The following is a 13,069-nucleotide window of genomic DNA, read 5'->3' on the forward strand; positions in this document are numbered from 1 at the left end:
CAGGCTTTGATAGTTCTTCCCTGTCTACCATAGCTGGTTCATCATATAATCTGTGATGGTGGCTCTCCTCCTGGAGCAGGTCCTCTAGCTCAATTCTTTCTAGGCGCTTGAGGGGGAGGTAAAGAGCTTTTCCTGGATCTGCTGGGTTTCGACTGGTTTTTAACTCAAAGTAGTCTTCATGACAAAGTGGCCCATCTTGGGGTGGCCCATCCTTGGCCCTTATAGTATTACATAAGCATACACTAATAGTACATATTATTATTAATAGTAGGTGTCTCCTAAGGTTTTTCACAAAGATAAATAAATATTCAAGACCCCCAAACCAGGGACTTCTCTGTGCTTGGACTCTTCTTCTGTTAGGTGAATTTGGTTTAGTCCTATTCTAATCTGAGTCTGTGTGAGAAAGCTAAGGATCATCTTTTTAATTTCTTTTTAATGTTTACTTATTTTGAGAGAAAACGAGAGACAGCACACACGTGCATGCAGGAGATGGGCAGAGAGAGAATCCTAAGCAGGTTCCGCACTCTTACTGCAGAGCCCGATGTGGGGCTTGATCTCACACTGTGAGATCCTGACCTGAGCTGAAATTAAGAGTCGGATGCTTAATTGACTGAGTCACTGAGGCGCCCCGCTAAGGATCATCGTTATCCTACTTCGTGTTTAGTTTACTAAGAAATATGAACTAAAGTCATGCAGTATAAATGTGATTCCAGGAAAATAAAAACACACTTTTTCGAATTACTGAACACATTCTATGTGCTAGCTCAAGGCAAGGCCCTTCTCTTTTCATTTCTGTGACAGCCCAATGAGGTAGGTGTTCTTCAGGCCCTCTCAGGCTGGAGATCTTCCATTTGCCCTCCAGTGCCTCCTCCTACCTTTTTCTACCATGTGCTCTGCCCCTCAGGGCTCTCTGCTTTTGTCCTCTGGTAGGGCTCAGACAGTGAAGAGCCCAGATAGGAGATTGGGGTTGCCTTGGGCTGACTGTGTCCCTTGACCAAAGGCACCCCTTTCCCCAAGGCAGCCATCCTTACATGGTTCTCCCCTTCTTGTTCCAGTACCTGGCCCTGCATCTTGTTCCTTCAGGACTAGGAATGCCTTCAGAGTCCCAGGTTACTGTCCTTCCTTTATGGTTTCCTTACCCCTATCACATCTTTATAAGCGGTCCCTTTATTAAAACTCTTCAGATTATTCCAATTCCAGAGAATTCCAATAATTCGGCTGGGATGTTGTCTGACAGAAGTGACGCTTGGCTGAGGCATCACAGCTGGTAGGCTGCACCACAGATTTCAGACCTTTAAAATCTTCAAGAAGGATGCGGCAGCTTGTTTTCATCGTATCATACCACCTCACAATTGCTAAGAAGTTTGGTGTACAAAGTCTTGGATTTATATGTGAGGGATAAAACTTGGCATTTGAAAAAGTTTTAAAGTATTCAGTTTTTGTAGATATAATCCTTGGAAATGTAGTAGCTTTCCTAAATTGTATAATTTTTCTTATTTATTTGGTTCATCTTAAATTGAGCATTTTTCACTTGAATGCAAAGTTTCTGGCCACTCCGATTTTTCCTGCATTCTTCTCTGTGACACATGATGGAGGATGACACCTGTAGTAATGTAAAAGTAAAAGTGAACGTAAAGTAAAAGGCAACATATAATATTGAACCCCAGAACTGTTTTTTTTTCTACTTCCAGTTGTAGTAATTGTCATGAATCCTAACTAGAACCGAAGCAAATGCTACATTTGAATATTTACCAGTGATATGGCCGGATTTCAGACTTAAGAGCACAAGTTGCATTGATACTCTTGCTCATATTTTATATAGTAAAGCATGGCCACTCTGTGTAGATGTAGAAGTTAGCAAAATAGGACTGTGGGGGACGCCTGGGTGGCTCAGTTGGTTAAGCATCCGACTTCAGCTCAGGTCATGATCTCGTGGTTCATGAGTTTGAGCCCCTCATCAGGCTCTGTGCAGACAGCTCAGAGCCTAGAGCCTGCTTTGGATTCTGTGTCTCCCTCTCTCTCTGCCCTCCCCAACTTGCTCTCTGTCTCGGTCTCTCTCTGTCTCTCTCAAAAACAAATGAACATTAAAAAAATTTTTTAAAGATTAAAAAAAAATAGGACTGAGGGCCAGGAATCACGCATGTGGTTGCTGACACCAGAGCCTGGATAAATAAAGTAGCAGAAGAGACATTTATTTTCTCCTATCCCCAACATCTTTGGTGCCTAAATCTTCCAGGAAGGGCCAGTGTCCTTTGGGTAGTCCAGAGTGCCCACTGCCTAGCCACCCTACACACCATCCCCCTGTTCATGGAACTTCCTTCAAGATCTCCTCTGCTTTATAAACATCCCTCAGTCTCCTAACACTTTGTACTATATCAAAACTATCCCCCAGGCCTGTTAGTTCTGATTGAAATCATTACCAAGATATATTTGCATTTTAATAAGAAATATTTTTTAAAATTTTAAATGGGGATTCATTTTAGTTAAGTAATTGGGAAAAATATTTTGTGCGTAGTCTTTCACTTTTTCCCTCTAATCATCCTGTACCTTGTTGCCCACTGGTGGTCCTTCAGAGCAAGGAGATGTTGTAGACAGGGGTGGACCTTGGAATATGTTTCAGAAGGAGAAGGCATTAATGTCATCTGTGAAGGACAAGTCGCTGGCTAAGATCATACTCCTGGAATCCATTTCCTCCAGCTTTCCTCTCACCCGCTCCAGTGGTCTGTTCACTGTTTATACTTTGGGACAAGCAAAATCACCGCTGATATCTAATTAGGGTCTTCACTCATTGTCTCCTTTACCTGATTTCTTGTTTCAGGGCTGTGTGTGTGTGTATTTAGAGCAATACGATTTGTGGAAGTTTATCTTTGGTGTGATTCAGAGTTTGTCTTATGTATATTATATACATTATACATATATATAATATATATATAATATATATATAATATATATATGGAAATTTTATTTCTGTAACCACTTGTTTTAGGAAACATTTTGTCTGAGCTATTGTTCATTGAAAGACTTTAGACTTTGTTATCTAAAATATCAATCATTTTTATTGATCACTGTAGGTACCAAGTATCAATCTTTACACTATTGAATTAACACATGGGGAATTTAAATGGCAAGTTAAGAGGAAATTCAAACACTTTCAAGAATTTCATAGAGAGCTGCTCAAGTACAAAGCTTTTATCCGAATCCCCATTCCCACCAGAAGGTAACTGTTTCAGAATTAATTATAAAGTTATCCCAGTATGCAAGCTGGATGGAAAGAGTATTTTATCTATATTATGGGCTAACTTGTCCGTTGTTGGTGGATATTTCTATTAAACAGGCTCTTCTAAAAACAAACATAAAATGCTTTTATGCTCATATTTATGCTTTCATTTAAATGAGAGTAATACTCAAAGAATAATAAATGTTTCCATTGTGTGTGTGTGTGTGTGTGTGTGTGTGTGTGTGTGTTAGGCACACGTTTAGAAGACAGAATGTCAAAGAAGAGCCTCGAGAGATGCCAAGTTTGCCCCGTTCATCTGAAAACATGATCAGAGAAGAACAATTCTTCGGTAGAAGGGTAAGCCCTTTCAGTCTTCTGTTGTTCAAAATATAATTTTGCAGTGCTGTAGAAACATGGCGGCTCCTGGGAGGTGAGGGGGACCTGGCTGCAACTTTTCTTTCCCCCTGATCCCTCACACAGGCTAGCTTAGCATCTTTGGAACTTGTTAGGCAGCCTTCTTCTCCAGGTCAGAATGGCTGCACTCAGAATGGTTGCATTTCCCAGAAGAGGAAGAGTGTTCTATGAAGAAGTTTTCCTCTGCAGGAACCTCTTTGGTCTGGTTGTGAGTCAAGCTTGAGCTCACCATTGAGGGTTTTGAGATATACTCCTTTAAAAGCATTTATTTCTACCCGTTTGCTCCAGACTTCATAGTAGCTTGTCCCAAGTATATGTGAAGTCTAATTACCAAACTATAAGTGGGCCCTTAGGGTCAGAGAAGAGTAGGGCAGAAGCCCCAGGAGCAGGTGCTCTGCCTCAGTGATATGGTGCCGCACAGGGTAGAAGATGAATTGTTTTTCAGTAGAAAATTAACAAGGAGGGGCGCCTGGGTGGCTCAGTCAGTTAAGCGGCTGACTTCGGCTCAGGTCATGATCTTGCGGTCCGTGAGTTCAAGCCCCGTGTCGGGCTCTGTGCTGACAGCTCAGAGCCTGGAGCCTGCTTCGGATTCTGTGTCTCCCCCTCTCTCTGACCCTCCCCTGTCATGTTCTGTCTCTCTCTGTCTCAAAAATAAATAAAAGTTAAAAAAAAAAAGAAAATTAACAAGGAAATATCAGCTCTGTTTTGTAATCTGAAACTTTTATCCTGAAAAGGATATTTGACTTCTCCTTTGTATAGTTGTCATCTTGTTTAAAATCCTTTTAGGGATCTAGAATACATATTGTCCATGTATCATGGAAAATGATACAGTTTGGGGTTACTGTGTGCACTTACATGAAAATGCAGCTGCAAATGAGAAGCTGTGGCTTTAACAGTGCATCCACACATCATCATAGTCGATGTGATTGTCATTAACCTCTCACATTTGACCATATTTGAAATCAAAATATAAGTACTAGAAAGTGTGTCTCTCTCTCTCTTTTTAAACTTCCCCCCTTTGCCCCTGAAGAGATGTTAAAAAAAACTGCAGTATATCTACCAGTAGTAAATTCAGTGTTGAAATTAAGGAAATCGAGGTTTTTGATAAAATCAACAAATGCCTTAAAACAGTCTACTATGGGCAAGTCCTGTGCTAGTAATTATGGAAGATTGAACGAATATACAGCTTGGGCCTCTTCAACAGTTTGTAAAAGACCTAAGCACATGAAAAGTTGAATAGCAGGAAGCAATTTAAATAAAAGTTCAGGGAAACTATGGAAATAACTCCTTAGTGCTCTTCAAGATTCCTTGTCCACTGACAATATGAACAAATAATTGAATAAATTGCAGAAGTAAAGATTGGATAATGGTCACACCACTGTCACTGTTTAAAATTTTAAGTATGAGGACATTATCTCTTATCTCCTATATTTGTGTTACAGAAACAACTGGAAGATTATTTGACAAAGCTACTGAAAATGCCCATGTATAGAAACTACCATGCAACAGTAAGTACCGTTCAGTGACTTAAATTTTGAAGTACTTTATAAAAGCATAAATCGGCTGCTAAATTTTGGATCATTTTATCAACACAAGTGCTTGTATCCACTTGTGTATTCCTCGGGTTAAAATTAGTGAAATGAATGCAAAGTTGATTTGACAGCAATAATCTAGTTCACAGTGATGCTGTTTTTAAAAATATCAACTATAGGGGCGCCTGGGTGGCGCAGTAGGTTAAGCGTCCGACTTCAGCCAGGTCACGATCTCGCGGTCCGTGAGTTCGAGCCCCGCGTCGGGCTCTGGGCTGATGGCTCAGAGCCTGGAGCCTGTTTCCGAGTCTGTGTCTCCCTCTCTCTCTCTGCCCCTTGCCCGTTCATGCTCTGTCTCTCTCTGTCCCAAAAATAAATAAACGTTGAAAAAAAATTAAAAAAAAAATATCAACTATAAATTGATGTGTCTAGATGAACTTGTAACACTGGTCTAGGCTAGATTATCTAGAAATCAATGCCCTTCTCTTCTCAGGTTTCCAGAATAATGCCCCCAAGCATTTCTAACCCTGAAGAAAAAAACCAAAAAAACACTGAGTATAAGTGATGAAAACAGCTGAGCCGAGTTGAATACCCAAAGATTAGACAGAGCGTACTGCTTGGTTGGCCATCTGATTGGCCTGCGATGCTTATAAAGGGCCTGTCTTTTCATGTGAAAGTGAGAAGCATGGGAAAAGCTAGGGAGAGAAAAAACTCCCGAGAAATAAGAGAAAAGAGGTGGTGGGGCTTAGAAGCAGCTGGGAGGCACACAGCTGGCAAACAGAAGGGGGTGGGCTTTTATAGAAGTTTTCAGAAAACAATAAGCTCAGCCCTTTTAGAGGCCTTGGAGGTGGGGTGTTTTTAAAGGGTTCACCTTCAATTATCAAAAGTCCAGGTAACTGAGACAATATTGGATTATTGTGTTTTTGTGTCTGTGTCTTATAAACTGTACGGCTGTGGGGTTGAACATACGCATGTGGTGTATGTGGAACTTAAGGACAGACACGGATATGTCCTACAAGATGTGGCCTCCAGTTTAGAGAGTGGTGTCACATAAGGGAAGTTGTCTGTGTATTGAGGAAAGGGAGCAAGAGCACCTGGACTCTTTGGAGTTTTCCGGTGACTTGCTGCCCGCCAGGGTATTATTTGGAGGCCGGGACATGTACCCGGCTGGTCCCCTTTACACACAAAGGATCCGGGGCCGAGCCACAGTCCCCCTTCTACAGCAGTTTGCTGTATGTCTGTTTGATGGACTTGAAGGAGCGTATGTGGTTTCGTAATCCTGGAGAAGTATTTTCCCAGGGAGACTGCCAACATGGGTCCAACCAGAGGATCTCAAGAGGAGGAGGGTGGGAGGGATTTCTTCCCTCCTAGGACTCAGGAATGTGCATCTTTGAAAGAGTATAACGAATAAGGATATCACTGCTATTATTTACAATTAGTTAACTGCTATTTCTCCTGCTAAAAATGCTGCTTCCTGTTGTGCTCTCTGAAATCACATATGCTGTTTTCTTTAATAGAGATTTATTTAAATGTGTACTAGTACCAGTATGCAATAATTTTCTATTTGTTTTACTGTTCTGCCTGCCTGTGACTTTACTTGTACTATTTCTTGTGGCTTTGAAACAGTGATTGCTGAGTTTAGTCTTCTCTTTCTATGGATAGTACTACATTTTGGATTCTAATGCTGATTAAATGATGATTACCTTTTTTTAAATGTTCATTTTAATTTATTTTCCAATCATAAAACATTTTCCAAAGTTGAGCCATAGTGTATCTAGAAATTCTAGAATGTCTTCTAAACATTTCCTTGGAGAGGGAAAAGCTGGTTACAGCTCACCTAATTTATGTTACTCCACATTTTTGATGGCAACTTATTTACCCCAAGAACAGAATTCTCCAAAATGATTCAAACTTTTGTAAGATACAGTTTGATTTATCTTAATTTTCTTTCTTTCTTTCTTTCTTTCTTTCTTTCTTTCTTTCTTTCTTTCTTTCTTTCTTTCTTTCTTTCTTTCTTTCTTTCTTTTTTTATCTTCTAACAGTATTTAACTTTCCTGTGAGGCACTCTGGCCTGGAGACTAGATTTATAGGCTTTTGCCTCATATTTGTCAAATTAGATTGGCATCTTTGTGTCTCCTTTGATAACTGTGAGAAATATTAAAACTCTTGTCTATAAAATCATATTAAAAGTTATTTTTATACAATCATATATAATTAACTTATTTTTATAAGTGTAAAGCAAACCTATTAGAAATTAATTTGGGTTTTTAGGCCAGAGGTCATGGATCATAGGTCAAGGGATCAGATAGGATCATATCTCAAATTTCAATAAAATTTCAGTGAAATTAGACATGGACAACTTCTCTTATATTCATATGGTCATTGGTTAAGTCGGTATTTAGATAAGTAACTTTTTTTTTTTTTTAATTTTTTTTCAACGTTTATTTATTTTTGGGACAGAGAGAGACAGAGCATGAACGGGGGAGGGGCAGAGAGAGAGGGAGACACAGAATCGGAAACAGGCTCCAGGCTCCGAGCCATCAGCCCAGAGCCTGATGCGGGGCTCAAACTCCCGGACCGCGAGATCGTGACCTGGCTGAAGTCAGACGCTTAACCGACTGCGCCACCCAGGCGCCCCTAGATAAGTAACTTTTTATTCAGGAGAATGACTTAAAAAAATTTTTTTAATGTTTGTTTATTTTTGAGAGACAGAATGTGAGTGGGGGCGGGGGCAGAGAGAGAGGGAGACACAGAATCTGAAACAGGCTCCAGGCTCTGAGCTGTCAGCACAGAACCTGATGTGGGGCTTGAACTCACGAACTGTGAGATCATGGCCTAGGCTGAAGTCAGACTGAGCCACCTAGGCACCCCAGAGAATGACTTTTTAAAAATTTCTTTTGATGGAAACCAATTTGACAATAAATTTCATATTAAAAAATAATAATAAAATAAAAGAAAATATTAAGTACATAAAAATAAAATAAAATTTCTTTTATACTCTTTGAGGTTCTGAAAAACAGAACATCTTAGTGTTTTAGTGGATTTAACATTAGATAGTTCCCTCAGAGATTATTGGTAATTCATTCTGTTTTCTTTACTCATTTATAAAATAGGGATAAATGTATTTTGACTCTCTTCAAGGCATAATATGCTAAAAAAAAAGAGAGTGATGTATTTACTCAATTAACATACAAAATCTCAAGCAGAATTCCTTTTGTGTTCTAAATTTTATTAGTGCTAGCTCTAGTATTGAACCTACTAGCTGGGCATTTTAATTAATAACTGGAAAATGCTTAGATTCCAGGGAATTTAAAGGAAGAGTCATTAGAAACAGTAAATGCACTATTTTTGTAGCTGAAGATTAAAATCTAGAAATGGAACAAAGTGCATAATTTCCAAGAGAAGGGTCCTAGGTTGATATGATGATGTTGCTAACTTCCGGTAAGTCATTTGACTGTCGTAACTCAGATTCCTTACCTCTGAGAGGCTAATTTCAAGCTAATTCCCCTGTTGGAAGGAAGGAATCTGAAGATAAACATCCTGTAGGTTAATAATACTGAGTTCACCCCTCCCGTGTTTTGTGAGGTGAATGAATTTAGTTTGAGGGGAAGAATGGGTAGAGATGAATAAAGGTGTTTCCATGCCAACAAAGAAGCTACTGTTAAACAGCTGCGCCTGCAAATTAAGGGAGGTGTTGTCATTCTCATGATTGAGTCTTGAGAGTTGGGAGAGTCCAGCCTCTCAGTTTCCTCCACAGATGAGCCATCTTCTCTTCTCTCTGGTGTGGTGTTAACCGTCTGACCGTGAAGGCAGTCTTTCCTGGCATAGTTGAGCCTACCTCCCAGCCTCACCATAAAGGCCCTGCCCAACCCAATGCTCTTGTGTCCCGTCTGAGAATTTCCTACTTTGGCACTTGCTAGAATTTTTGTTACCTCAGGCTTAAAGGGGACTGCTGAACACCTCCCTTCTCTTCTAGTACAAAGATGAGGTAGGACAGTAGTGTATATATGACTGCCAGGTAATTTCCAGGGTTTACTGTTACCCCTTGGGTTACTTGCTTGTCCCTTGTCATATACTTTCCTGTTTCTCTAATATTTAATTGTATTTTTCACAAGTTTCTTTGAAAAAAAACATTGATTAATGCATTATTCAAAAGATCAATAAGCCCAGTGGAATACTGTCCAGCTAAATTGATCATTAATTCATGTTCTTGAGTATCACTTGTGCAAATAGAAAATGGAATTATTATCACTAAAGATACACTGAAAAGTTTGGACAACACAATCTTTGTTAAATTTCAAAATGTATTATTGGGGTTTGCTTTTTTTATGTTTATTTTTGAGAGAAAGACAGAGACAGAGAGAGAGAGACAGAGAGACAGACAGAGAGAGAGACAGACAGAGAGACAGACAGAGAGAGAGAGAGAGAGAGAGAGAGAGAGAGAGAGAAGGGGAGGGACAGAAACAGAGGGAGACACAGAATCCAAAGCAGGCTTCAGGCTCCAAGCTGTCAGTAAAGAGCCCCACGTGGGGCTCGAACTCACAAACTGCAAGATCATGACCCAAGCTGAAGTCGGATGCTTAATTGACTGAGCCACGCAGGTGGCTATTGGGGTTTGCTTCTAAATTGACCTTGCCACATTCACTTTTAATCTGATAAATCTATTTTAGAGCATGCATAGCCAGAGATTTTTTTTTTTTTTTGTCTATAATAGAGCTAGTTTTTTTTCTTGAAATCTCACCCAGGTGCCCCTGGACAATTAACGTCTTTCTCCACACTAGGGGTTTCTAAAAAATATATATATATATTAGAGCATGCATGGCCAGAGATTTTTTTTTTTTTTGTCTATAATAGAGCTAGTTTTTTTTTTTTCTTGAAATCTCTCCCTAGTGAAACTAAAGTGATGAAGATCATTTTTCATTTTATATTGGTGCACAACTTTACATTTTCTGTATTACTAATACATATATTTTTAATTTACACTTAGCAGTTTTATTATGATATCTCAAGTTATGATTTTGGAATTATTTCAAAGAATACTTCCGGTGTTAACTCTATGATAAGAGCTATATGAATAAGAAATTATCCAGGTATTAGATAAATGGTTTCCTTGATTTCTGCTTTTCATTTCCTGTTCTACCATTTATCTGTTCTGTAGCTTTGCATAAATTAGTTACACCTCTGTCATAGTTTCTTCCAGTATAAACCAGGATTGATATTTTCTCTCTGCTCCCTAGAGATGAAATGAGAAGTTGTGGTTTAGGGTTTTGAAACAGTTTGGATTCCATGCTCAAAGTCTGTGATGTCACTTCTAATAAGTCATGCATTACTACATTCTCTAATTTGAAGCATTTCCACAAATCAGATAAAAAAATATGATACCAAATCGCCATCTTTTATGTAAGAAATGAAACATAAAGACTTTATATAAAATCTTTATGAAAAATTTAATTTGAGGATATGTTTGATTTGGGGTTTCTAAGTCTTTCTGAATTTTATTTTATTTTATTTTATTTTTTTAATTTTTTTAACGTTTTTTATTTATTTTTGAGGCAGAGAGAGACAGAGCATGAACGGGGGAGGGGCAGAGAGAGAGGGAGACACAGAATCGGAAGCAGGCTTCAGGCTCTGAGCCATCAGCCCAGAGCCCGACGCGGGGTTCGAACTCAGGGACCGCGAGATCGTGACCTGAGCTGAAGTCGGCTTAACCGACTGAGCCACCCAGGCGCCCCAGTCTTTCTGAATTTTAAATACTTCCTCAAACAACCCTAAGAAAGATATGGAAACAATTGGATAAAGACTGACAGCAGTGAAAGATTTGTAATTTTTTTCTTCCAAGGTTAATATTAGATTATTTTCCATCACATATACAAAACTTTAAAGGAAAACTGTTATGTTTCATTTTATTAATCCTGTTTACAAGCCTAGATCAAATGCCATTTCGTCTGAAGTGTCACATCAGCAAGGAAGTAGTCCCCTTTCCTCTATAACTACTTTGACATGTAATTGTTGTGGTTCTTCCCACAGAACTTTGTGGATATGGAGTGTTTTCCGTGTCTGGTCTCCCCTCTGCTTCTTGACCCCAGGAGCATATCTTTTTTGACTTCGAATTTTCTGTTAATGCTGTTACTGCATGGTTTGCAACCTCTGGTAGATCTGGGCTTACTGTGGCTGCTTTTAAAGAAAATACTGTAATTTAGGAACAAAATAATGTGTAACTCTAGTTGTTGCAAGGAATACATGAGATAAAACTCCTGCGTGTGCTGAGAATCACGTAATGTTCTTGGTTTTCCCCTCTGCACTTTCATATTTTCATCTAACACTCATGGGGAATGGCTTACAGCTTTTGCAGCTTTGTTTTGAGGAAACTGACTAGTCTGACCTAATTCTGAGTCTATCCCTTGCTAATTATTGATATTGGACAGTTTATTTAGCTTCTTTTTTTTAAGTTTATTTATTTTTTTTGAGACAAATAGAGCACAAGCAGAAAAGGGGCAGAGAGAGAAGGGGACAGAAGATCCAAAACGGGCTCTGTGCTGACAGCAGAGTGCCTGATGTGGGGCTCAATCTCACAAACTGTGAGATCATGACCTGAGCTGAAGTCAGACACTCAACCGACTGAGCCACCCAGGTGCCCCTGGACAATTAATGTCTTTCTCCACACTAGGGGTTTCTAAAAAAAAAAAAAAAAAAAAAAAAAAAAAATTAATGTTTATTTTTGAGAGAGAGAGACAGAGTGTGAGTGGGAGAGGGGCAGAGAGAGGGAGACACAGAATCTGAAGCAGGCTCCAGGCTCAGCTGTTAGCACAGAGCCTGATGCAGGGCTCGAACTCAAGAACTGTGAGATCATGACCTGAGTCATGAGTTGGATGAGCATGAGTTGGATGCTCAACCAACTGAGCCACCCAGGTGCCCCTCTACACCCGGGGCTTTTAAACTATGACCCATGGACCAAATCAAGCTCACTGCCTGTTTTTGTATGGTCCATGAGCTGAGAATAGTTTTTACATTTTAAATGTTTGAAAAAAATTTAAAAAGAGTAATATTTTGTGACATAAAAATTATATTAAATTTTGTATTTTAGTATGCATAAATTAAGTTTTAATGTAATGCGGTCATGCTTATTCATTTATGTATTGTCTATGGATGCTTTTATATTACAATAGTTAAAGTATATGATTCACAGAGCCTAAATTTTTTGTTGACTCTTTGCAGAGAAAGTTTACCTATTCCTGTTCTAATCCTCAGTTTCTTCTTCTGTACAATGGGAAAAATAGCACCTATTTCAGAGAGATTTGAGACAGTGTGTGAAAAATGCTTAGTAGGGGGCCAACGGATAGATACTAAGTACTTAGTAAATGTTAGCTATTGGTGTCATTATTATAATATTTGTAGTTTTTATCTTATAATTTGTATAGGAAAGATGGGCCTAAAATTCGCTTCCTTTGCTACTCAATAAAAATAGAATGACTTTTATATTATTGTTACATAAAATCATTTTATTTCATTTGTATTAAAATATTCTGGTATTCCTGATGTTCAAAGACCTCCCCAAACTCGCCTCAACCTACTCTGCCATTTAATTTCACGTAACTATCTTCATCTTCCTCACTCTAGCCCAAATGTACATCCCAAGAGCTCTTTACACCTTCCCTGTTCTGTTTCCCCCTTCATCTCCCACTTCCACATGCCAAGTCTAGCCCACCTTTCAGAAGCTGGCCCCAACATTGCCGCCTTCACACACCACTATTATTTGTGTGCACACTATGTGACACAGTCCCTCTTCTCCAGCAAAGAAAACACAGAAGAGTTTTGGGAGTAAATCCTCTCTCCTCAACTTTCTTCAACATTCTGTCTCTACGTGTGAGAGCAGACATCACTTTCTAGGTTGTGTTTGAATTATGTACAC

General features: G+C 39.1%; 1 protein-coding gene across 5 annotated transcripts in view; it reads left to right on the forward strand.

The window, feature by feature from the left end:
- The window catches only part of PLD1 (phospholipase D1), a 173,953-nt gene that overhangs the window by 45,488 nt on the left and 115,396 nt on the right, over nucleotides 1–13,069 (forward strand). For all 5 annotated transcript variants that reach the window (XM_043594903.1, XM_043594900.1, XM_043594902.1 and 2 more), the window contains 3 exons: nucleotides 3,072–3,217; nucleotides 3,469–3,574; nucleotides 5,074–5,139. In XM_043594903.1, coding sequence (XP_043450838.1) covers nucleotides 3,072–3,217; nucleotides 3,469–3,574; nucleotides 5,074–5,139 — 318 coding nt within the window. The remainder of the gene's footprint in view (nucleotides 1–3,071; nucleotides 3,218–3,468; nucleotides 3,575–5,073; nucleotides 5,140–13,069) is intronic.

The sequence above is a fragment of the Prionailurus bengalensis genome, chromosome C2 (genome assembly GCF_016509475.1).
Source record: "Prionailurus bengalensis isolate Pbe53 chromosome C2, Fcat_Pben_1.1_paternal_pri, whole genome shotgun sequence".
Lineage (NCBI taxonomy): Eukaryota > Metazoa > Chordata > Mammalia > Carnivora > Felidae > Prionailurus > Prionailurus bengalensis.